The sequence below is a fragment of the Petromyzon marinus genome, chromosome 47, assembly GCF_048934315.1.
Source record: "Petromyzon marinus isolate PM22_M1 ecotype Great Lakes invasive population chromosome 47, UKy_Petmar_22M1.pri1.0, whole genome shotgun sequence".
NCBI lineage: Eukaryota > Metazoa > Chordata > Hyperoartia > Petromyzontiformes > Petromyzontidae > Petromyzon > Petromyzon marinus.
In genome coordinates, this window is record NC_133713.1 from 1,138,525 (window position 1) to 1,165,733 (window position 27,209).

The 27,209-nt window shown below is 46.3% G+C and overlaps 1 protein-coding gene across 5 annotated transcripts in view; it reads left to right on the top strand.

The window, feature by feature from the left end:
* Positions 1-25,978, top strand: part of SLC5A7 (solute carrier family 5 member 7) — a 62,361-nt gene extending 36,383 nt beyond the window's left edge. For all 5 annotated transcript variants that reach the window (XM_032972141.2, XM_032972143.2, XM_032972144.2 and 2 more), the window contains 7 exons: positions 609-722; positions 1,816-1,971; positions 7,215-7,363; positions 8,710-8,853; positions 10,728-10,881; positions 13,706-13,923; positions 16,623-25,978. In XM_032972141.2, the coding sequence (XP_032828032.1) occupies positions 609-722; positions 1,816-1,971; positions 7,215-7,363; positions 8,710-8,853; positions 10,728-10,881; positions 13,706-13,923; positions 16,623-17,474 (1,787 nt within the window). In that variant the 3' untranslated portion in view covers positions 17,475-25,978. The remainder of the gene's footprint in view (positions 1-608; positions 723-1,815; positions 1,972-7,214; positions 7,364-8,709; positions 8,854-10,727; positions 10,882-13,705; positions 13,924-16,622) is intronic.
* The last annotated feature ends 1,231 nt before the right edge of the window (positions 25,979-27,209 follow it).

The window sequence follows — 27,209 nt, forward strand, 5'->3', positions numbered from 1 at the left end:
GTCCTGCCGAGCACATTACTTTTTCTTAACAGTCGATAAGATGTCCTATCTCTAATGCCCTCGTTAATCCATGTTTCTTTTGTTATTATACATATATATCATGGACTATAAAACGTTGCACAGTCAGAAATATGCATTTGAAGGTAGCAGTGTATCTGCAAGTCACCAACTCACAGATTAAACACAATATCGGTTTTTTGGGGTAATATCGCGTTAATATAAGTATCAGAAATGTGGTAAGTGGGAGAGTGGATTAGGGGAGTGATTGGGCGAGTGAGTAGGTGAGACATTTGCTCTGACCTGGAGTATGGTGGTTGAGTGAGTGGATGTGGGAGTGTGTAGGTAGTGGGTGAGTGTGTGAGTGTGTTGTTGTGGCCTGCAGTGAGGTGGTTGAACACAGCGTAGGTAAGATGAAACAGCGTCTGGTTGACCGAGTCCTCAACGGGGATGGAGGAATCACTAAGTGAAGTTCACTGCAATGGTAATCGTGGTGGTAGAAGAGTTATAAAGGAAGTGGACGTCCGGTGAGCGAGTGATGGTGTAACACCAGCTGACATGAAATTGCGTGAAGCAGCACCGCCAGCATTGTTGTATCATTGTGTGCACAGCGACGTGGGTGGGAGGTGGATACATCAACGGGACGGCAGAGGCGATCTACCTGCCCAGCTCTGGGCTCGCGTGGGCACAAGCTCCCTTCGGATACGCCATGAGTCTCGTTCTTGGTAGGAGTCGCCAGTTATAAAGGGTATAGAGTCACCACCTTTTCCACAGGACCGAGCTTTAATATGTTTCTAGTCGTCCTGTGTCTATTAAAGCTGCGCAGTATCCTGTAATGAAATCCAACACAATAATACCAGTACCAGATGTCAGTACAAATCAAACCTGTCACCTGAACACAGGTGCCAAATCCTGGACAATTCGTATCACTATTGGACAGGTGGCAACCTTCTCTAAGGCTGATGTTTGTCTGCCAACCATCCAGACGACAGCACGACCTGGCTAATCATAGGCGGTGGGTAGTGATAGCCAACAGAGCTTAGCCCTCTCAATCTTAATAACCGACTAGTGTTATTCAAACACAGACCTACACGGTAGTAAAAAAAGAACCTCACAATGCCAGACTTGGCAAGAGAGCGCAAGGTCACCGCGAGCAGAGCAGTCAGTGAGATGGTGACCATAGGTGCGTCAGTCCACCGCACGGCATTCTCGTGGCAACTTTGTGCTCTCTCGTTTTTGAACACTTTATTTACAACAATTCATAAAAATAATGTTTAATATGAAACAATATTCAAGGTCCCGCAAAGAACGTAAGTTTATTTTCACCGGCCACCTTTTTTCGATAACAGACTTTACAGACAGATATAATGCAACATTTTGGGTAACCTGTATACTGTATATGCATCCTTCACATGTTGCTTTTTCCACATAACAACGTAAAGCATGTCTGAAAATGTCCAATCGGCTACACGGACTTCTGGGGATACATTTTCTATTCAGAAGCATTGATTTCATACAAGCAAACTATGGACCGGTTTCGACATTCAGTTATGTTTGCTTGACCCAATGCTGGTGAACTGCCAGATATTTATAGGCTAAGAACCTATCTATTGGATGTGGGTCCACAAGTGTTCTTGTGTTAAACACATGCTTTTTAAGAATTAACTCGCAGAAGGCCATGTGGCTGTTGTGATGTGTAAAAAAAACCTTTATTTTTTCATGTAGAAGGACAGGTGTGTGAAGGAGGCAAATTGTCTGCTTATTCATGTTGTGACATTTCCCACAAGGGGCGTGCTTTCTCTCTCCTCTCACTTCCAGGAGGCCTCTTCTTCGCCAAGCCGATGCGCTCGCGGGGCTACGTGACGATGCTCGATCCCTTCCAGCTGCTCTACGGGAAACGCATGGGTGGCCTGCTCTTCCTGCCTGCGCTCTGCGGAGAGATCTTCTGGTCGGGCGCCATCCTGTCTGCTCTGGGTTCGACTCACATCTCACTAACTCCGTCATCTAGCTATGCCATCTCACTCCACACCAGCTCACGCCATCATCTCACTCACTCTACTATCTAGCTCTACCACCTCATTCCATCATCTAACTCCATCATCTCACTCCACGATTTTGTGGGACCGTGCAAGGAGGGACGCAACCTACATTTAGTTGATGCCGAATCCGAGAGGTAGATATGGTTGCCACCTGTCCAGGTTTGACCTGGCATCTGTGTACGTGGCAGGAGTTGATTAGTATTGAGATCTGTTACTGGTATTGTGATACACATTCTGAGAGGGAACCGTACAGTTTTAATGATACACCGGGTGCTGAATGCGTGCAAATTATTTCTAAGACGTGGTGTCTCTATGTACCACTGGTCTCAATTCAGTACAGAATTTGTCATCTGGCACATATATTAATCACAGTTTCAAAACAAATTTAATATATATGTATACAGCTGATCATCATTTATCAGGTGAGTGGTTATCCGGCTTCCACCATTATCTGGCGGTCCCGGGCCGATCCGGCAAAACCGGCAAACCCGCTCCAAATGCTGTAATGAGTCCGGCAATCATTAAACACACATGGTTGTTGAAACAAGAGTGTCGTAGTACTGCGAACATCACCCCTTGCGGAGTCTTCGAGATTGGAGTGGTAAGTACAGTACATTAAATAGAATAACTTTTTACGGTAGGATATTTATTTTTGTCTATTTGTATGTTTATTTATAGATACCAATTTTATATAGTATTTTTATATATATAAGTAGTGTATAACTCGGATACACTAACAGTCGGGTCAGGACAGCTAACAGGCTGCCTGACCAACAACGCCGACGAGGTGAAGACGGTGACGAGGACTCCAGCAGCACGACGGTTCCACTCCAAACAACAGCCTCGAACCCTTGCTCGGGGTCTTTCCTTTATACACCCAGCGTGGCCTCACTCCGCATTCGGCCACGCCCCCTTATAGAACTCACCAGAAGGTTCCTGGGCTTTACCATGCGTACTCCCTCTGCCCCCCTTGCCTCACGTCCCTCTCTCTGGCTCATCACATCCTGTTGGCAGACAGGGCTGCTACACCTCTGATCCCCTTCTGTGCCAGCAACCAGCGCTATGCGCCACAGTGACTCATTCCATGTCACTACACATACACACAACACCTAAATACATGTTGTGCAAGAATGTGCAAAAATAATAGCTTATTTTAAATAATGATTAGTGATTATCTGGCGTTTTTAAAAATCTGGCACACCCTATATATCCGATTGCTTATACATCGATTATACGAAATGTAATTGATGTATATATAATTATCGGTAAGAGTTAAATGCGTTCCTTGAAATGAGTAAGGTTATGAGAGCTTGGGTAAATAAATGACAGGAGGGCATTTCAATTGTGGAACAGTGTGAAAGAAGGGGCAGAAATATAATCGTTGTGATCTGCTGTGTGGTTCGTGGGTGGGTGGACGAGTCAGTGAGTGCGTTAGTGAGTGTGTTGTTGTGACTGGCAGCGCGACGAGTGGGTTGGGTGTGTTGCTGTGACCTGCAGTGTTCGCAGTTAAACGCAGGGTGGATGAGATTCAACAGTCACTGTCTGGTTTAGACCGAGTGCTCACCATGGGAGGAGATATCAACGAGTGAAATTAACGGGAACGCTAACCACTGTAGTAGCGATAGCAGAGTGAAAAGGTGACTGACCACTGGTGAGCAAGTGACTGGAGTGTACCCATATTTAACCAGACGCGGACCTGCTGATAGGCTGTGGAGTACCCATTGAGTCTCTGGTTGGACAGATTTTAGAGTAGTCTATAAACGTTCCCATTGTTTCAACCTTCCCACAGGGACGTGGAAAAGAACTAGCGACTTCTGGATTAACCCACTTTTTACTTCTGGGCTACTAGGAAACGTGCCCAATTATTCTCACTGCCGCGCTGGATAATCCGAATTGTAAGTCGAGTGTGTGGCGAACCATTAATAGCAGCTCCCTCCGTTTCTTCGTTAATGAGGTTACACATTTACGTGCATTTATAGAGATTGTGTGTGTGTGTGGCAAACCAGTAACTTGCTGTTGTGACACTCGCAGCCACGCTACCGTGCAGCAGTGTGTATATAAAATGTGAGTGTATTTATGTGAGTGTGTATTTACGTGCCTCAAATATTCGAATAAGTCACCCCCTGTGAGTAGCTGCTTAAGGTGCCATCTGTTGAGGAAGTACTGAAGGTGATCCAGAGTCTGAGACCAGGAAAGGCACCGGGCAGAGATGATCTCCCAAGCGAAATGCTGAGGGTGGCGTTTCTGCACAGACTGCTCTACATGACATCATAACAGTCTGGACCACTGGACGGGTTCCACAGGATTGGAAGGATGCCCTAGTGGACCCCCTCTTTAAGAAGGGGGACCGCACAGACTGTAACAACTACAGGGGCATCTCACTCCTCAGTGTGCCGGGAAAGGTCCTGGCAAGGATTATTCAACATTGCCTTGCTATGTACGCTGAGGAGAGGCTTGCGGAGCTCCAATGCGGTTTCAGGAAAGGGCGGTCTTGCACAGATGCCATATTTTCTGTCCGTCTGCTACAGCAGAGGTGTAGGGAATTCCAACAAGACCTACTGTACATCCCTGCTTTATTGACCTGGTCAAGGCCTATGATACCATCAGTAGGCCTGGGCTCTGAGTTGTTCTTCGTCCTTTCGGAGTCGCTGACCCTCTGCTCACGATCATTAAGGACCTTCATGATGGTGAGCGAGCCCGGGTAAAACTACGTGGCCGGGAGTCGGAGCCATTTCCTGTACACCTTGGGGTGTTACAGAGATGTCCTATGGCTCCCATATTATTTAACATCTAGTTCATGAAGCCTTCAATAGCTGTACCGGAGGAATTTCCATCTGGTACAGACATTGGGAGGCTGGTCGATGCCCGGGTGCGGTCAAGGGATGGCTCCCTATTGCTCAACCATGTTATGTATGCCCATGATCTGGTAATTGCTGCTCACTCAGAGAAGGAGTTGGAGGCGCTGCTGCTGAACCTGGAGCTTGCCACTAAGAGGTGTGGCATTTCCATCAACCCCACCAAAACTAAGCACCTGCATGGGTATTTTGTACCATCGGACACTCCACCTCCACAACTCCCAATTGGTGATAGGGCAGGTGTGGAGAGAGTGGAGAGTTTCCCATACCTGGGCAGTGTGCTCATGACCGGCTCTAGTTTAACAGCAGAGGTCTCACTCCGAATCAGTCGAGCGGAATTATCTTTTCATCGGTTGCATAACGCTGTGTGGAAGCTACCTAATCTGTCACTCCGCATGAAGCTTCAGGTCTTCTCGGTCACAGTCATTCCCTCCCTTCTCTGTGCTTGCGAAACGTGGACCCCCCTAATGGAACATCTTCGCCAGTTGGAAACATTTAGGCAGGCCTGCCTAGATCCATCCTGGGTTTAACCAGGCTGGATTGTGTGAGCTCACAAATTCTTGAAAAATCTGGTCAAAGTCCCATCGGTGAGCTCCTCCGGCAGGCAAGGCTGTGTTGGCTGGGTCATGTAGCCACGTGCCCAGCTACCGCATGCCTAAAAAGCTTTTGTTCGGCCGGATCGAGGGGGCTAAATGGGTGCGGGACGGGCTAGAGAAGAGATGGAGTGATGTCGTACAGGAGGATGTGGAGCTGAGTGGACTTGCCGATGACTGGTATCAGTGGTGCCAAAATCGGCCTCTGTGGAGGAGGCTCGTGAAGGACGCTATTGGGCAGTTGGAGGCAGTCGCCCTCCAACAACAACGGAGGGCAGAGGAGCGATGCTCACAACAACGAGCAGAGCGCCGGGTGGCTAAAGCTCTGCAAGTTGGCACAGTAGGGGGCACAGGTGTTGCATCAGCCAGTCATCTCAGTCAGTCGACCTGTGGCATCTGGGTCTACCCCGTGACCTGCCAGCAGGCGTTCGACACTTCACGTGGCCTCAACGTGCACATAGCCTGGCACAAGCATCGTGGTGACGTCACCGCTACTTAGTGGTGAATGTCGGTTGTTGTTGTTTACGTGTGTGAGAGTGTGTTTACCACTATCACTACTAACACTATCACTACCACCGCTATCACTACCACCACTATCGCTACCACCACTATCACTACTATCACTACTACCACTATCACTACTACCACCGCTATCACTACTACCACCACTATCACTACTACCACCAATTTAACCACTATCACTACCACCACTATTACGACCACCAATGTTACTACCACCACTATCACTACTATCACTACCACCACCGCTATCACTACTACCACCACTATCATTGTTCCCATGACCCTCATTGATTCCTGCATCCAAGTTGAGGATAAGGACTACCAGACTCACGGCTTCATCTCATCCACACTGTGATCAATCACAATTACAATCCAGGCCACAACAACACACTCATCCACTCACCACACTGCAGGTCACAACAACACACTCACTCACCACACTGCAGATCATCTCACTTCTCTCTCTCTGCGTCTTCTTTCACACGACTCAACTTGCCATCTCCTTCCGATCATCTCTTCACTAAAGTATCTTATAATATACTAGCTTTACTACCCGGTTTCGCCCGGGACTTGGATTCTTGTCTTGGATTAATTTCATATTCCCTTATATTTCACTGAAAAACCCTGAAAAATGTTGATGCTTGCAAGAAAGAATAAGCCGAAACAAATCAATTTAACTAAATCGGATGTTTTTCACTCATTTGTGCGGGATACACGGCCTACGCGGAGGGTGGGGGGATGCGTGACGTCAGCAGACACACTGCGTAACGCTGCCGCATGCGGGTGACATCACAGATGTGACGTCACCGCTCACTTGCCGTGCAATATATTATATCCATTATTCCCCCCCCCCCAATACAAAAGTCTATTTTTATACTTTTACATTGTGTACCGTATGGAAGCTATCCACATGCCAAATTTCAAGTTTGTAGCATGTTGGGAAGTATGCTAAACATTTCGATCAGGCACACATATCCACAAATTCCCCTTTTATATATATAGGTATTTTTTCGTTATCAGGAAACGTGTTAAACTCTTTTACAAATGTTATTGCATGGTTTGTTGCTGGCTGCTTGACTTTTTTTTCTTGTGCGTTTGGGCCCGTGCTGAGCATCTGTTTTAAAATAACATAAAAAATGAACAAATATAAACAAAACAAAATAAAACATGAAACATAAAACCAGCCCTTGCCCGCATGTCCCCCTTAGGAGCGACGCTGAGCGTGATCGTGGACATCAACATCGACATGGCCGTGGTGGTATCGGCCTGCATTGCGGTGCTCTACACGCTTGTGGGAGGGCTCTACTCCGTGGCCTACACGGACGTCGTGCAGCTTATCTGCATCTTCCTGGGCCTGGTCAGGGTCCCGTCTCATCACAAAAAAGATAAAGATCCTTCGTATAGCCTTAACAGACTGTTGGGGCAAGTGCTGTTCGTGAGCGCCTATGAAGGCCGTCACGGTACACGAGGTGGCCAGCACAACGCCCGACTGCCTTTGTCTCCCCAGTGACGATGTTTATAAACCGCACGAGGTACTCATTTGAGGCTGAGTCGACCTAGGGGAGGCCCAGGATCGATTCAGATAATCGACACTGGTGTTGACCATAAGCAGGAATCGAACTCGGGTCGCTGGGTTCATAGCATACTGCGCTAACCGCTACGCCACCGCTAACACACGCACCCACGACCACCCCCAGGGTTGCTATCGATCCAGGTTGGACCAGAATAGTTCAAGAGTTGGCACATGTTCAAATAGCAGAGATTGATTTGTACTGATATCTGATAACCAGCACTAATTGTTTAACTTAATAAAACAAATATACACAGCTTTGTTAGACCGAGGCTGACTAATAGATGTCAGGGTTTGGTCTGTGTAGAAATATGGCAACCCCTACCACTTACCCACGCAGTCATCCAGACAGCCAAGAGGGTTGCCATCTGTTAAGGTTTGACTTGTACATTCGAAGAATTGGCATCTGTATGCCCAGGCCATTTTGTTTGACACAGAATCACTGACCCACGACGAGTGAGGAGCAGCTAATAATCAACCCAGTGATATAACAGCGTCGCTATAGAGCCTTTATGATGCACCTGTCAATTTAAAGCATTTGTTCTCACTATTCAAGCTTGAAAATCGTGTCAGACAGCCCAAGCCACGGCCAACATACATCATCCAAATGAGCCGTCTTTTTCGAGCTGCATCTTCCTTTAAGAAAGTGAAAAACACCACAGAGTGATGCTCCCGAGGGTAGCTCCAGAGGAGCAGACACATCATGGCCAGAAAAGACTTAAAACAGTTAAGGGAATAAGCACGCTGGAGAAATGCTTTTCCTTTATAACTGTTTTACAGTTTTCTTTAGAACAGTTTTTTGTGTTGAGTTTGTTGTCCTTCCCCCGCACCTCCTATTAGCACGGTTGACTACGTACGGTGAAAGATAAATTAAACATCCATACATACTGTAAATTGTCCACCACAGAGATGGAGCACGGAAATCACCACCTGTGCAAGAGGTGACTAATATTGCTGCATTGCAAGACCATAAAATAGGAAATACGAAAGTTTCTTTGTATTGCTCCACTTACAATATTGACCAGCAGTGCATTACATGATTAACTCTGATTTTAAGATGGCGATGGCTCAAGGTCTTTATTCAGCAGTGGATAGAGAATGGCTGATGATGACGTGCGTGTTTGCCATTGCAGGGTCTCAGCGTTCCGTTTGCCCTGATGAACCCGGCCGTGAGCAGCATCTCAGAAACGGCTCACGCGTCCGACACGCAGCCCGGCTGGTTGGGCAGCGTGGATCCGCGCGACGCCTTTATCTGGGTGGACAACTACCTCCTGCTCGTACGTTTGGCACGTCACAACCACAACAAATCGTCGAGAGGCGTTCGGTTGATGATGTGACTGGGCGGGTCCAGGGCAACCTCGCAGTGACCCTGACCAAAGGGTGCATTGTGAGATATGGAGATGGTTTAATCACCCAACTCCCCCGACAATATCGAGGATCCAAAAATAATCGAACAATATGCGAAATGTATTTGGAAATAACAATCGTCAATGTTCTCGCAACAATATTCTTCATACAAGAGGTTTTACAAGAAAGATATCCAACCCATAGAAATAGTACGTTCAGAGTGGATCATTTTTCTGTTTTTAGCTAACCGCTTTATCACACACCATCAGAGAGCAAATAATGTCACCACTGTTACATAGGGTATTTTTTTCTTCTTATATTAGGACATTCAGAGGAGTATGTTATTTTCCTTAATAGTCACGGTCTATTTTGTTCTTGCCACCCACCACCTTATTAGTTTTACACTGTGACACGTTCAACAGACACTGGCAGCCCATTCCAGATTAGACCTCTCTTCACGCGAGCTCGTCGCTCGTCTTCCCATCGGTTTGTTCTCCATGGTGTCGGCTTGCATGCTCATTATAAAGATGGACTCAATCGCCTAGACTTACTTTGCTCGTTCTGATACCTCACCGCTTGTCCAACCAACACGGACCCTCATTGGTGTTCTGCCTCCGGACTCCTGAAAGGCTAAAATGAAAATATATATTATTATTTATTACACTACATATACTCATATTCACTTAATGCAACCTCAGATGTCAGTGTAATGCGATGAGACAATGTTTTGTCCAACTAATGCTTATTGCGTCCTTGCTTGACCAAGCACCCACGAAGGAATGTGTTCCTCTGCAACGCTGCATCTGCGTCAGCCCTCCGGCATAATGTGAACTCTGATTTTTAATTCCTGGTATTTCATTGAAAATGCTGTTCACCCCTCCCTCTCTGAGCATGGCTTAGGTACATTTTCCCCCTTATTGACTCAGCCCTTGTGATTTAACTTATCTTACAACTGGCAATAATGAGAGCAAAGGTGTGCGAGAGAAACGGAGATGTGGGGAGGTAGGTGGGTGAGATAACATGGAGAGAGGAGAGGAATAGAGAGGCAGAGGTATAAACGGGGATAGCAATATAGAAACATATAAACGGAGGCAGTGTGAGAAATGGAGATTAATTGAGATATAGAGTACCAAGAGAAAGGTGGAGACAGATTAGACGTTTTGCTGACTGGCTGGCTGGCGCAGAGAGACGGATATGATGGCCATTTCCAAAGGACTTGCGGATTGCCTACCTTTCATCATTTTACATCAAAATGTACTCACATTTCGTCACATTGCGATCTGACATTGTTGCTTTGATCTTTAATAGAGACAACCCATTGTAATGTGGAATTTCCATGGCTAGTTAGAGGCCTTGGCCAGGAATGAGCGCCAATTAATACCCATTTGATTATGGAGCCACTGACCTGTAGAGCAATTGCTGCGTGAATCAACGTTGGCAGCTGCGCTGCACGCGGTCTCTCATCTGGCTCTGCGGAGGTCAGCGAGGGTTGGTGGATTACACACTCACGAACCTCCCTCCCTACCCATGAGCATCCCTGGACCTCCCGACGAAAACTTTGCCCGTTACCAACTCGGCAGCGTTTTGAGATGCAAATTTGCACGAATGATGCAACATACAAATAAAACATTGTTTCATAAGTTTGCATGGTGGCAGTTTCCATCATCTACTGTATGTTTTTGCACTGCTTTTGATATCTCCTGTAATTTGTTTGTTTTTGCACTAATTTCTGTTTGGTTTTCTCTGCCCTGATTTGTTTTTTTGTTCTGATTTCTTGACTTGAAATCTTTAAACGTTTTCGCAGATGCTGGGCGGAATCCCATGGCAGGTTTACTTCCAGCGTGTTCTGTCCGCGTCGTCAGCTGCCTACGCACAGGTGCTGTCCTACCTGGCGGCCTTCGGCTGCCTTGTGATGGCTGTGCCCTGCATCATCATCGGCGCTGTGGGGGCCTCGACGAGTAAGCGTGGATTACCGTTTCTCTCAGTCTCTTCTGGCCTCATTAATCATCATCATTATCATGTAGGGTTGTCACCTTTCACATAGGAGACCAAACACACACACAGGGGCGATACAGTGGCGAGATGTTAACTCCCTTGCCTGGTATGCAGGAGGACATGGGTTCGATCCCGACACCTGCTGTATATGTGGAGTTTGCATGTTCTCTCTCCCTGTGGTCACGTGGATTTATCTCCGGGTCCTCTGGTTTTCCCCTCCACATTTAGATACATGCGTTTAGGGTATTTGGCTGCTATACATTTCCACTTGATAAGCCACTTTATTAAGCTATCATTTCTGGTCTGGTTGCTTCTGTAAAAGAGCTACATGGCTCAGTGGGCCTTGCCTAGCAAAATAAGAATAGTTTAGTTTTTAAACCCTGACAAATTTCTCAGCCAACCTAGGTCTATCAGCACCGTGCAGTAGTCTACCGTAATAACGTTCGACACAATATTTCCATATATAGTTACAAATAAATTCCTGTCGCCTGAAAAAACGGATACCGATATCCAAACTGTCCTGGTCAAACCCAGACAGGTGGCAACCCCAACATTGTTATCATCAGACATCATTGGTAAACTATCCACCGTTGGATGGAAGTTGTCCCAAGCCGTTGCCATCTGTCATGGTATTGTGATGCAATATAACGTCGTTGATGCAAATTAGTGATCAAAAAAGCGGTAAAGGTTTGTCCAGCAAGGGAAGCCGCAGGCAAGCGGCAGTGAAGGAAAGCCAGAGTCGGAGCCAACAATGTCCCACGCTCTACGCTCTTACATTGGGATGTTTAGCGAACTCCAAGCTAAGCGCGGTTGCAAATAGACAGCGATTTACTCTACAGGTCTGATAACCGAATTATGGGGCAAATATTGCTATGTTAAGTGGGACATACAGTGAGGGAAAAAAGTATTTGATCCCCTGCTGATTTTGTACGTTTGCCCACTGACAAAGAAATTATCAGTCTATAATTTTTATGGTAGGTGTATTTGAACAGTGAGAGACAGAATAACAACAACAAAATCCAGAAAAACGCATGTCAAAAATGTTATGAATTGATTTGCATTTTTGACCCCTCTTGCAAAACATGACTTAGTACTTGGTGGCAAAACCCTTGTTGGCAATCACAGAGGTGAGACGTTTCTTGTAGTTGGCCACCAGGTTTGCACACATCTCAGGAGGGATTTTGTCCCACTCCTCTTTGCAGATCTTCTCCAAGTCATTAAGGTTTCGAGGCTGACGTTTGGCAACTCGAACCTTCAGCTCCCTCCACAGATTTTCTATGGGATAAGGGTCTGGAGAATGGCAAGGCTACTCCAGGATCTTAATGTGCTTCTTCTTGAGCCACTCCTTTGTTGCCTTGGCCGTGTGTTTTGGGTCATTGTCATGCTGGAATACCCATCCACAACCCATTTGCAATGCCCTGGCTGAGGGAAGGAGGTTCTCACCCAATATTTGACGGTACATGGCCCCGTCCATCGTCCCTTTGATTCGGTGAAGTTGTCCTGTCCCCTTAGCAGAAAAACACCCCCAAAGCATAATGTTTCCACCTCCATGTTTGACGGTGGGGATGGTGTTCTTGGGGTCATAGGCAGCATTCGTCCTCCTCCTCCAAACACAGCGAGTTGAGTTGATGCCAAAGAGCTCCATTTTGGTCTCATCTGACCACAACACTTTCACCCAGTTGTCCTATGAATCATTCAGATGTTAATCAACAAACTTCAGACGGGCATGTATATGTGCTTTCTTGAGCAGGGGGACCTTGCGGGTGCTGCAGGATTTCAGTCCTTCACGGCGTAGTATGTTACCAATTGTTTTCTTGGTGACTATGGTCCCAGTTGCCTTGAGATCATTGACAAGATCCTCCCGTGTAGTTCTGGGCTGATTCCTCAACGTTCTCATGATCATTGCAACTCCACGAGGTGAGATCTTGCATGGAGCCCCAGGCCTAGGGAGATTGACAGTTCTTTTGTGTTTCTTCTATTTGCGAATAATCGCACCAACTGTTGTCACCTTCTCACCAAGCTGCTTGGAAATAGTCGTGTAGCCCATTCCAGCCTTGTGTAGGTCTACAATCTTGTCCCAGACATCCTTGGAGAGCTCTTTGGTCTTGGTCATGGTGGAGAGTTTGGAATCTGATTGATTGATTGCTTCTGTGGACAGATGTCTTTCATACAGGTAACAAGCTGAGATTAGGAGCACTCCCTTTAAGAGTGTGCTCCTAATCTCAGCTCGTTACCTGTATAAAAGACACCTGGGAGCCAGAAATATTTCTGATTGAGAGGGGGTCAAATACTTATTTCCCTCATTAAAATGCAAATCAATTTATAACATTTTTGACATGTGTTTTTCGGAATTTTGTTGTTGTTATTCTGTCTCTCACTGTTCAAATAAACCTACCATTAAAATTATAGACTGATATTTTTTTCGTCAGTGGGCAAACGTACAAAATCAGCAGGGGATCAAATACTTTTTTCCCTGACTGTATACGGTGCAGGATGGATGAGGGTCTTAGAATCTAGTGACCAAGAGGAAGACCAAAGGATCAGATGGTGGGATACTGTTAGGTCAGATCAATGGGTCAGGTCTTTGTAAATACTCTATATAGGTCACTATGTAAGTCTATATAAGAGCAGATGGTGGGATACTATTATGGAAGATGTTGGAGGTGACGTGTCGACTGTGGGATCTAACGGAGGGTAGGAGGCATTGGCATTGAGGTATGGTTGTGGCATCGGTGCCTTTGGCCACAACGTCATCTTGATCTGGACCGATAACCGTGTGCCTTGCAGACTGGAACGAGACGAGCTACGGCCTGCCTGACCCCAAGGCTCGCAATGAGAGTGACATGATCCTGCCCATCGTGATGCAGCACCTGTGCCCCGAGTACATCTCCTTCTTTGGCCTGGGTGCCGTGGCGGCAGCCGTCATGTCCTCCGCCGATTCCTCCATCCTCTCTGCCTCCTCCATGTTCGCTCGCAACATCTACAAGTTGGCCGTGCGACAGCAGGTGCCAACATCGGTGGTAGTAGTAGTGGTGGTGGATCATAATAAGAGTGACAATAGTCATACGTGTGATCGATTGAGCTGCTCTCCTTCATGGCGGTGGCCATTTCTTATGCTTGACAAGCGACTTACACCAAATCCCATCTCAACGCACATGTGAAAGTGCACCCCCAGTGGCAGCTGTTACCACGTGACGCGAGATAACCCAGCACCTGGCCTGTGAACGGGCATTAGTTAGGCGGTAGGGGGGCGATGTTTGCTGTGCATAATCCCCATGGAATACAGAAAACCTCGCTGAATGCAGAGGTTTACGTTCCTGGAAAATGCCGTGTGGGGTAAAACCGCGTTTTACAAATAATAGGTCTTGTAACGTGTACATAAATTATCACACCCTCCCTCTTTGTTTAATTAATTATATATGATGTTGCCCCTACTTGGTATCAAATTAAAATAAAAAAACAGACAAATGATACATGTAAATATATCTTTTTTTTTATTAGAACATAAAATAAAATAAGTGAAACTGATTACATTTTTGTACTCACATGAATGATGGTGAAGATGATGTTGGTTGGGAGATGTTGGAAGGAGCTCAGAGGGTTGAGGAGCTCTCTGCATGGTCAGTTGGAAACCCTCTGGGAGCATTCAGGAAAGTGCCAAAGTACTGGGTACTGCTTTCACGTTTGCTTTATTTTTAATATCCGTGAAGGTGGCTAGCCTTCTCCCTTACCACTGCACTACTGAGAGGCACTTGTCTTTGTGTGTGGTCCTCCTCAATCTACACATCTAGAGCATTTTCCATTGTCTCTATCAGTGGATCACACCTGGCAACAAAGGACAGCACTGGCTGGGGTGCTGGCAGAAACACTGCCCCTTGTCCTCCGATTCCTTAAACATTCTCACAGTCGATTAATTCAAGCCGTAGTACGGGCTGTGTCTCACTTAACTAGGGAGATATGTTCTGTGGCAAGCGAAAACTCGTTCAACAATCGTCGTTTTCCCATTCACTCCCATGTTAGAAGCCGAGCTACGATCGGCCTCCAATCGATAAGCAAACATTTTGCTCGTTTTGCGGACAAACAGGTCTAAAGTCAAAACACGTTATAGGGAATTCTCGTAGAAAGTAAGTCCAGCAAGGGAGACACGCCTGTACCTTCTAACGGATGCAACACTCTCACCTCTTGCAAGCTTATCTCTAACTGCACTTTTTTCACTGAAGTCATAACTTTTCTCTGCTTTTACCGCTACAATCACCACCACCACTCAACTTACTCTCCGGGGCCATGAATAGAAAGTGATACCGCATGAGAGTGTTGAGGAGAGAAGATGATGACAAAATAATAATCTGTAGCATAGCTAAACTAAACTATTGACGAAAAAATAATAGATCATGACGTTACGATCACAACACAAGCAACCGTCATCAGGTGTGAAACAAACACAGCAGGAGGACTTCTGACGCAGGAGCTATGTCAGCAGGCCTCCTGCTGTGTTTGTGCTGACGTAGGAGCTACGTCAGCAGGACTCCTGTGTTTGTTTCACACCTGATGACAGTTGCTTGTGTTGCGATCGAAACATCGTGATCTATTCTTTTTTCTACCTACATGACTTTACCAAAAGAACCAAAGAGTATGGATTCCTGCAGTCACGAAAGCTTCAAATCAAGATTAAACTATTGAGCTATATGGCTTTCTTTCAGAAGTGGCCTGGCCACAATTGATAGCTCAACGAATCGGCTATCATGTGGAAATTTATAGTGAGTCAAATACTCGAAGCGCATGTTTCTAAATGTGGAGGGAAAAACCAGAGGAACTGGACAAAAATCCACGCATCGAGGGGGTTAATATCTCGCCAGTACAAGTGGATCGTGCACCACTTTTCAACGCGGAGATGAGAATCTCAGCGGTATAAAACCACATGTTGCCGAAACATGACCCCCGTGTTCCGGAAAACACAGACCTCATTAGGTGAACCGTGGTTTTTGAATTGGGCAAATGTGGCCCATGACATCAGCACACAATGGCCTCACTCGTTTAGAATCCTTAACGTCCACTGTGAAGCAGACAGCACACATGTTTATCTCTGGGCCATGTAACCACCACTTTTTAATCCGGTGGTGTGGAGGTTCCAGTGCTCACCGCTCGTTGGGAGGGGTGGGGTGTCTCCTCCCACGTGGAGCTGGACATTCAACAATGGAATTGCCAAAGGTGACAATATACAGTAAGGTTACCAATGACTTACAAAGAGACCCATAGATTCACAGAGAAACACCGGATTCACACAAAGACCCGCAGGCACTCACAGACTCACACAAGGACCCAAACAAAGAATCTTGAGACTTAACATCAAATTCTAGACCGGGTTTGGCATTGGGTGTCTCATAATCAGTCAGGTTTACTTAAACTAATGCTGTTGTCTGCTAGATGTTTATAGACAAGGACCCTTTCTGTTCGCTCTATTATGGGTCAGAGTTCCCATTACCAGAAACCTGTGTAGCCAATAGAACGTGTAGAACTTTATTTTGTGGAGGGACTGCTATGGGAAAGAGGGGATGGGTATTGTTTGCTTTTTGAAAATACATTACTTCTTATATTCTCCACATTGACGCAAATCACGATTTTGTACTATATACAGAAAAAGGTTTGAAACCCATGGGATTGAAGTTGCACACAACTGTAATCACCACTGTCTTTTATTCCACAGGCCTCTGACACGGAGATCGTGTGGGTAATGCGCATCACCGTCTTCATCTTCGGTTTCGCGGCCACAGCCCTGGCCCTGCTCGCCAAATCCGTCTACGGCCTCTGGTATCTGAGCTCGGACCTGGTGTATGTCATCCTCTTTCCGCAACTAATCTGCGTGCTCTTCATCAAGGGCGCCAACACGTACGGTTCGATCACAGCCTATGTGGTGGGCCTGCTCTTCCGCATCAGCGGCGGGGAGCCCTATCTGCACCTCGACCCGCTAATATGTTACCCGGGCTGCTATATCACCGACTTTGGGCAGGGCCCCGTCACTGTGCAGCGATTCCCATTCAAGACGCTCTCCATGCTTGTGTCCTTCCACGTGAACATTGCCGTCTCCTACCTGGCCAAGTACCTGTTCGAGAAGGGGCACTTGTCGCCACGCTTTGACTTCCTCGATTGCGTCGTCGCCATGGACAGCCGCGAGACGCTGGAGAAGGCCACGCTGGTGCGGGGCGGCTCTGCCTACCCCATGGACTTGAGCGATGGGGCCGTGGGTCCAGCGGCGGCCGTGGCTGCGATGGCTGGAGGCGGAGGTGGCGGTGGCGGTGGCTTGCTCATGGCCGAGTTAGCGCCGGCTGTTCTGGCGAGCGTCGGGGGGGCGGTGCTGCTGCAGACGTCGGCGGCGGCGGGGAGCGGCAGTGGCGGCGGACGGGCCCGGTTTGCGAGGTCTCGCCGAGGCCCTGAGCTGGTGGCAGCGGCAGAGGCCGCAGCGAATGACAGCAGTAGCAGCGACGGCAGCAGTGGAGGAGGGGGGGTGCTGAGTTCTGCATCATCTCCTGAGGAGATCTCCCACGGCGTGCCGCGCTGAGGTCTCGTGAGGGCCCAAACGTGAATGAAAAAGTGATGAGATGGCGGTGGTGGGGCAGAGCAGACCGGTAGAAGGTGGAGCACAATAGTCAACCACATTCTAGCCCTAACCAACAACCCAACCTGGCCTAGGCCTAACCCTGACCCTGGTGTCCACACGTTTTGTTATTTTTTTTCATGTTTGGTCTTTTACAGAATGGGTCCTCCACAGCCTCCTCTTCTTCAACAATCGAGAACACCCAAATATATCATTCACCCTTCGAGCAATCGCGTGTAACCGTCTTGTTGAGCGTGCGTCTCCGCACATTTAAAACATATTTTTCATTTGGCAACAGGTTTCCTGGCATTTAATACCATCTCGGAATGGTCTGCACATGTTTAATGCTCAGTAACGTCATCAAGTGCTGCTTCTATAAACGCTCTTTCGTCTCTAGACATAGCACCCTCGTTACTAACTGCGAGGTCCGTCTAGTTTCACATCCTACTCAGTCTAGACAGCCTTCCATCTTCAGTCACTGCTGCTTGCCCTTCCAGGTCAGGACTTCCAAGAGACTACAAATCTCCAAATTTCGACTAAAAACGTAACTGCTTAAATGTCTCGCTGTAGTTATTTTCAAACGTCTTTCTCACTTCCTCTTTCTTTGGTTGATGTTAACTATTTTCACCTTTCCATGCATAGTGCCCTGAGAAAGATTGTTTTAAGAGCGCTTTATAAATGTAAATTATTAGAAATTTTAAATGCTTAATGCAAACTGTCCACCTCAATGGTAAACGATGCTTAATATTTCAAAGTAAAACCTGTTCTTAAAACACGACTAGGAAAGTATCTCGATTGAGTACAGTCCATGTTTATGTTCATCTGATAATCGCATAACGCACAGAAACGTATGCGGAAAAAAAATGCCCCTATTAATGGACTTCGCAACAAGATAAAGAGCTCTTGCCGAGTAGCAACGCAATGGGTGCGTAATGATCCACCTGAACTGCCCTCCCTCACGTCCGCCAGCAAGTTTATGAAATTGGCAAACTTTGGCATCCCGATTCACGAATCTACAATTTTTATTTAGTTTTTTCAAATGCTTCTTATTTGTATTTTTTTCTCTCGAAATGTTTTGGTAAAATTTCGTACTACTTAACCTACTAAAATAACGTAATATGTTTCACGAACCAAATATTGGCACGTGCATAAACGCCCATTGAATGAAGTTGGCCAAACTTCCCAATATAGGATGGTAAAGCTTGGGCAATTGCATGTGCACCGTTTCCGGCATCCTTCCCAAGTGCTTGGCCGCGTTTTTTTTTCCCTGTGCCTACATGCGAACAAAAATCTGTGCACGTTACAATATCTACAGCAGAGTATGACCTGCAATTTGCGCTGAATAGTGCCGCTGTGTAAAAATAAGACATTCTTGTTATACGTATACACTTTGTAAATAATTTATTCTCTACACAAAGTGATACACCGATCAAAAGCCTTAGAGTATATGTTAATTGATGAACCAATGCATTGAGTTGAAAGCATCTTCATAATCAGAATCAACCATGATCAATCCACAGTTGGGTGAAGGTCTCACAATGCCGGTGGCATCTTTCACGATCCTGTGATGATGCAACGAGCCATCAGCATCCACACATTAAATATTTGTATCGCTCCATCTCCTTGGTGGTGCTCTCAGATTCATGCCATTCCTGGGCTGCCACTCCATTATTAGTCTTGACAATGGTTCACCGTTACGTGTCCTGCCCAAGCCCGCTCATTTTTATTCACGGTGTAGATGTTGTCATTAACCTGTGTTCTAATGTTCTTGTGCTCCTCTTGCTGTCTCTCAATGCAATTCCTCGCAAGCAACTCTCTGTACGTCTTTGCATACTTTTAACATTTTTGTTTCTTATTTTTTGTGACTGACCACAGAGTTTCCGAACCGTGCGTCAGAGCAGAGTGGCACTCACCGATTAAGCTTCATGGAACATAAACATTTAATCTCGAATTGCAGTCAGGCTTGCCGTTATAGAACTCTATGGGTGACACTTAAGTATAAACAATGAGTGCCGGTGTTGTGCCTGAACGTGACTTTAAATTGCGGGACGCCCAGTTGAGGTATATACAGTATCTACAAGACAAGAGCTCTTTGTGTTTCGTGTCTTGTCTTCCTGTACCTACGCACTAGTACATATATACACACAGCTCTGTGTAAAGTAGTGACATTTGTCTTCGCCTTCCCATGCCTCTTGGGAAGATTATAGTCTCGTAGCTCTGGCCACTTACGTGATGTGTGTTGGTGTTGGTCGTTATACTGTGAAATTAATCGCATCGGAAACGATCCGTCATCCGTGTTGTCTTATCAAAACCGCAACGTGGACTTTTGCACCAAAAAAATATGAACACCTCGGAATACCACCCGTCCAGTTGTCCCACACACCCTGAACATTCTGGGAATTGGGGTTTGTATTCGGGTCGTGCAGGAACCGACTTGTATGAAGACCTGGTACAAGTTTTGCTGTGTTGCACTTTATTAAAAGTAACCTGCACAGTTCTGAGAAAAGGCCCGAGTGCTGACTGAGAGAATATGTATAGGTATGGTCTGTGATGGAATAGGTGACAGCCAAAGGTCCACCGGGTGATACAAGCATAATTTTGTCAAGTAATTGTTTTCATGTTTTCAAGTGCATAATAGAGGTTTTTGGATTAGATCACGTGTCGTTAAACCCGCCACCACCCGACATAGCCAATTAGTAAGGTTGATCACGTAAACAAAATACGATAATTAGTTCCTAGTTCAGTACACCGGTGTGTTGGAGAATAAACCCACAACATTTACAATTTGTGTACAGCATTTCGCCGGTAATTACAACCAACCTCATCAGGCGACAGCCAGTTGTGGATAAATACTCCTGTTTCGGTCTTAAATAGTGAGATAAATGTGATGTCATCACTTGGATCCAATCAGGTGCGAAGACCGGGGGGGGGGGGGGTTAACGTATTAATATGAATTACTATTATTGGTTGTGTTACTACCAACGAAACTTGACTGGTACTGTAATTGTAAGTGTTGTGGGTTTACTCTCCAACACTGGTGTGCTGCAGTAGTAACGAAGTAGCATGTTTTGTTTACCTGACAAATCTTATTCATTGGTTGTGTCGAGTGGTGGGAGGTTTAACGACACATTTATATTTACCCAATATAACCAAAACACCTATGGATTTTGGGAGCGAAAGCCTACGTGTTATGAAATGGTTTACACGTTCATTAAGCGAATAATTATTGGACATCCTCAGCTTACATTAATGACTTTGTGCTATATGTCTCATAGCTTCCATCATGACCGCTTATATTTTATTTACACAGTGACTGTATTTTTATGGACTCCGAGGACCGGGGCGTTAGAAAATCAAGGATAAACTATTATCCTGCCTTAGTGCTGATGGGGTAAATACCTTGGAGGGTGTGGGAGTGTAGCGTGTCTAGAAATAATCATGAGCGTCGCTGTGGAGATTAAAAGTAACACAATGCATATGCAAATAATTCACCTCCTTCGAGAAGCTGTCCCTGCACATGAAAAAAAATAAAATTGCCGATGAAACACTGTCAAAACCGGTCCCGAGTTTGCTTGTGTTGAGCCGATGCTGCTGAAGTGATGTGCTCCCCAGCAGGTTAATTATAGACACGGGGAGGGCGCGCATTGCCCACTTCGTTATGTCTTACAACATGAAATCTTCATGGTTCAAGGCATTGGTTCAACACAAGCAAAATCTCCACCGGTTACGACATTCGGTGTCTTATCAGCAGGGTCAGGATTGCTTGCACAAATGTATGTACGTGAACTGCTTTCGCACTGTACGTAGACAACCGTGCTAATTGGAGGTGCGGGGAAGGACAACAAACTAAACACAAAAATCAGTTCTAGAGAAATGCGCTTTCAATCTAGTTGATTTAAAAGTACACCGCTACAGTGGCTTCTTATATCGGAAGAGCGTCCCAGACAGCCGCAGAAGCTCATCTGAAAGCGCGCGATGCGGTGACCGTCTGTGATGGGACTGCTTGATGAACTGTCAGGTTATTCTAGGCGGGGGCCATCTTTGTTAGATGTGGGTCCTTGTTCTGGTTCAAAACGCGATAATGCACAACACATTTTAATAAGCGTCGTTGTGGAGAATGTAAGCCACAAAATAAATAATGAGACCATGCTGTAGTAGCGATGGGAAGGGGCAGGGTGAGTGTTTGAATGCCGTCACACTCGAGTTACTGCTTCTTAATTGCGAGCGGCTGCACCTCGTGGCAGCCTGGGCCCAGTGCCCCCGGGCACGCGCTGATTGAGCCGCCGCCTCGCGTGGGGAGATCGCTTTCGGGGGATGACGTCGAGTGGTGAACGGTGGTGGTTGTGAACGGCCGTAAAACAGTGGGGTTGGTGGATCATGCTGGTATGATGGTGATAACGGTGACAGCATTGATGGTGGTGGAAATATTTGTGGTCGTGGTGTTGACGAAATTGACAATGAAGATGGTGATCAAAATGGTGGCCGTGATAAATTCGCATCAAAACGGTGGTGTAAACAATGGTGATGATAGCGATAGTGATGATTGTGCTGGTAATCGTGATGGTGATTGTGATTATGATGGTGGCCGTGGTGACAATAACGGGGATGATAGTAATGATTGTGATGGTGGTGGTTGGGATGATGATAATTATCAGAAAATGGCAGATGACTAGGCAGTACTCAAAGTAGGTTCTCTAAATTTGAGAATTCTCAAACATGCAAAATAACTTTCAAACAATATTTAACGCCGATCGAGTAGAATCCCTAGAATCCGCGATGCTTACCTTGGTACATTTTTCCAAATATATATTTTTTTGTTAATTCTATATCGACAATTGTAAAAAAAAAATTCCCCATGACAGGAGCAGTCTACCTATGCAACAAGCAACATTAGCGTGTTGACTTACAATATAGTACCCTCTTCTTGGTTCTTTCGGTAAAGTCACGCAGAATGAGAATAAAACAAAACAAAATAAGACAATACAATTCTCACGACGTTTCGGCCACAACACAAGTAGCCTTCTTCAGGTGAAGGAACAGAACTGTCGGGACGACAGCGCTTCAATGAACGCTGCTAAGATTCTCAGAGTCTTTTAAGCTAGGTGGGAGAAGTAAAGCGCCTTGACAAAGGAGTTTACATATCAAACAGGAGAATTTAGCATTGAAATAGCTGTGTTAAAGTGTTGGATCAGCAGGGTGCTAAAGTCAGAAATTAGCATGTAACTGGGAGATTAGCATGATGTTAATGTGAGGGATTAGCATGTGACTGGTCACGTAAATAGCTATGTTAAAGTCAAAGTTTACATATCAACAGAGGCATTTAGTATATGGACGCTAAAATACTGCAACCACCCAACTATCATACAACAAATCGATGTGAAAAAACTAAGTATAAACTACATCAATATAATAAATGTACTCAATATATTCTTCAATGAGTTGAGCTATAAACATAAAGTAACTGGGTATACACTATACTATATAATGAATACCATATAGTAAACTAATAAAACACTAAAATATAAACTACATCAATGTTATCAGTAAACTCTATATACTCTCCAAACAGCTGAGTGCTTCAATGAACGCTGCTAGGATTCGCAGCGTCTTTTAGGCTAGGTGGGAGAGGTAAAGCGCCTTGACAAAGGAGTTTACATATCAAACAGGAGAATTTAGCATTGAAATAGCTGTGTTAAAGTGTTGGATCAGCAGGGTGTTAAGGTCAGAAATTAGCATGTAACTGGGAGATTAGCATGATGTTAATGTGAGGGATTAGCATGTGACTGGTCACGGAACTTATTGAAGAATATAGAGTACATTTATTATATTGATGTAGTTTATACTTAGTTTTTTCACATCGGTTTATTGTATGATAGTTGAGTAGTTGCAGTCCTTTAGCGTCCATATACTAAATGCCTCTGTTGATGTGTAAACTTTTACTTTAACATAGCTATTTCCGTGACCAGTCACATGCTAATCCCTCACATTAACAGCATGCTAATCTCCCAGTTACATGCTAATTTCTGACTTTAGCACCCTGCTGATACAACACTTTAACACAGCTATTTCAATGCTAAATTCTCCTGTTTGATATGTAAACTCCTTTGTCAAGGCGCTTTACTTCTCCCACCTAGCTTAAAAGACTCTGAGAATCTTAGCAGCGTTCATTGAAGCGCTGTCGTCCCGACAGTTCTGTTCCTTCACCTGAAGAAGGCTACTTGTGTTGTGGCCGAAACGTCGTGGGAATTTTATTGTCTTATTTTGTTTTATTGTTTTATTCTCATTCTGCGTAACTTTACCGAAAGAACCAAGAAGATAAATCCTTGCAGTCACGAAAGCTTTAAATCGAAATATAGTACCCTATTTATAAACTCCCAAAGAGTTATGATGGGCTGAGTTCAATGCACAGGTATCTGTCTCCTTACTAACATACCGGTCCTCTTGCTCAAAGTCGAGCCCCTTGCCATGACGTCGACACCCTCCACTGACTCAGGGCCAGAAATAGAGACAAGCACAGGCTTCATTGCTCAAATAAGCAGACACCTCCTGCTGTGACGTCGCCACAGCTGTTGCCGACAGCAAATGACGTTAGCAAGGTTGTTGCCGGCAACAATGACGTCACCACGGTTGTTGCTTACAGCTATGACTTCACCACGGTTGTTGCCGACAGCAATGAGGTCACCACAGTTGCTGATAGCAACAGCCACCGTTCACACGAAGTGGCGGTGACGTCACCACGGGGCTTGTGGCATGCTCGGTGCACTTTGAGGCGGCTGACACACCCACGTGTAACGCGTATCCAAGCACAACAGAAGAATGGATAGCCAGCTGCCACAGTGGTGTAATATTAGGGCAGCACACTTGATTTGCAACTGAATTCTCGCCGGTTCGATTCCATATCCAGGCGTGGCAGCTGAAGCAATCAACAGCATAAAGAGTTATGTCACGCGTGGCGGGGTAAAGTATGAGCATGCCTTGCTCTTCCAAGACGGCTGATCAGCATGGAAGAGTAGACCAAAACACCACTGTCGAGTTCCCGCTCGTAGTAGAGGCCCTTCCGTCAGCAATGGCAAGGCTGTGCCTGTACTGAGAAACTAAAGGCACTCTGTGCATCCATTACAAACATCCCACTGGGAACGGTTGCCGGTTTACATCGGTTCTCGTTGAACAACCCCGCTATGTGCAAAAGCACCAATCATCGAGGAGCCCTATCGCCCTTGGCTGTGTTACTTTGTAAGCGCGACGGAATCTCGTCTTCAATCTGCCCCTCCTGCATCACTCTCGAGTCTATTGTCCTCGTGATAATGGGTGCCGTGGTTTCCCTGAGGCGCGATCCATAGACGTGTGCGTGACTCGAGTTTTGAGGCACAAGTCTTGAACAGTTTGGAGAAGTCTACAATCATCATTTATCACTCGACATTCCTACAGATCGTGCCTGCCAATCCGCACTAATTTTGCCAAGCTACCATCAATTGGTAGCCACTGTAATCTGCGAGCTCGGATTTCTGGCTTTCTAACTGATTGGCCGAGATATGCGGGAGTTCATGGCGGCTATCTAATACCTTCACCATGAACTATAAACAGCACACATTCGGCCGAAGTTGGAATCATGTTACCGTTGTCATATCTGGGGGTCTATCACCGAATGTATACCTCGCTGCAGGTGGCAGAAGTTAAAGAGTACAGCAGGAGTCAGGATTATGTATGACCCAGCACTTATTGATTCGCTCCAGTCACTCGCTGACTCAGAGGTGGTAAATCACCTCCTCCGCTATCACTATTACTGTGGTTACCGTCTCCGGAAACGTCATTCATTGACTCCTCCATGTTGAGGACTCGGCCTACCAGACTAATCGTCTCATCTGCACTGTATTCATCCACCTCCACACTGCGGGTCACAACAACACACTCATCACACTGCAGGTCACAACAACACACTCACCCAATCACTCACTACACTGCAGATCACACCAACACACTCATCCACCCACTCTCCACAATGCAGGTCACAACAACACACTCACCAAATCACTCACCACACTGATGGTCACAACAACACAATCACCCACTCACTCACTCGATCACTCACCACACCGTAGGTCACAGCAACATACTCACGCAATCACCAAACTAATCACCCACTCATCAAATTGCAGGTCACCTCACTTCTCATTCTGCTTCTCCCCACACACTGCTCCACTGTGGAATATTTCCCGAACTTTTCTAATAACGAGCCTCATATAATCACTCATAGCTAACCTTGCTCAATTCAAGAATCGTGCCACACTATCATTTATTACGTTGATATTGCTGTTGCTGGCCACGTGACGTTTTGGTCCTGTGTTTAACAACTGTATTCACATTATATACACGGTTTTGCGTAGGCGATGTGTGTCAAAATTATGAACTGTGCTTCATTAGCTTGGAGAGTGTTGTCTTTGGTTCCAGTAAATATAAGTACATACGTCGATGCGTTTGTGTCTTATGTTTTTGCTTGTACGGGTTCCCTCCAGTTGTGGAACTAACCACTTAGGATTTCCCATAGAGCAATGGTTCTGTGATGCCACAGCAGCGATGCCGATCTGTCGGCGCCGCGCCTGCGATGCCACCACAGCAAGGCAGCCTGGACGACGCTGCTTCTCCTTCACCACCCCCCACATGAGAACACACACACATACACACCGACGTAGGACTTCGTGGGGACGTCACCTGGCCTCCAGGTTTTCACCCAGGAGCCCTCCTCGTGGGAACATCCTCCACGGTTTCCTGGGGCCAGGGAATTGGCCGACTTCCCCCAGGTTGAATTACACTGCGGCACCGTGAATTGACGTGCAATTGCATGGTCACGACGAGGCTACTATGCCACCGCGGTTAGGACACACACAGTGCAGTAGGTAGAGGGGGGACGGGGCCACGCACGCTGGGCGCGGGCACCTAGGAAGCAAGATCAGCCAGGTAAGAGTTTGATTGGCAGGGCAAGTGTGCTCGTACGCCCCGGACAATACAACAGCCCAGCGGCGGCCCCTTTGTTTGGTAAAGAGGGATGTGGACGGTGCTGAGAGCACCAATGCGGAGCATCAATCCGATTGGCCGTGAGGGCCGCCGAATCAGCCGAGGGGGGTTCCTTTGATGTAGATAGAATATAATGGGAGAGGAAAGCACGATGGTCAGTTCGTGTTCTCCTCAAGCCAGCGATCGGGGCCGTCGACTTCCCAGCCACTCGAACGTCCGTGTGACGAGTCGAAGTACAGCGAGGATCCACCCCAGCAGCTCCGTACGAGTCGATCCGTGAGTCCCCAAGAGTGAGATATTGAGACCAGTGTGAGAATTCCTAAAGAGAGCAATTCGAAATAGGCGGGACAGATTGGGTCTTAGATCGTCAGGAATAGGTTAGTTATTCTACGTAATGTTTAGCCTCGGACTCGCCGAGAATAAACTGTTCATGATCAATAACCTTGTCGTGTGGTTTCTGCAAGTGTGGGAAGAGCGCATGGTGGTGTGAGTCCGCTCGTCGTACCACGGAGATTTGCGCGCGAATAACTCTATTGAGGCGGCCATTGTGTGCGCACCCGACCGAAGTTCCTACGTCATTGTGCCCTGTGTTTGCACGCGAGTGCGTATTTACCCACGCAAAGAGAATCCACGCGATTCGTCCTGTGCAAGCGAACTTCGTTTTTCGGTTCCACACGAACCCTTGAG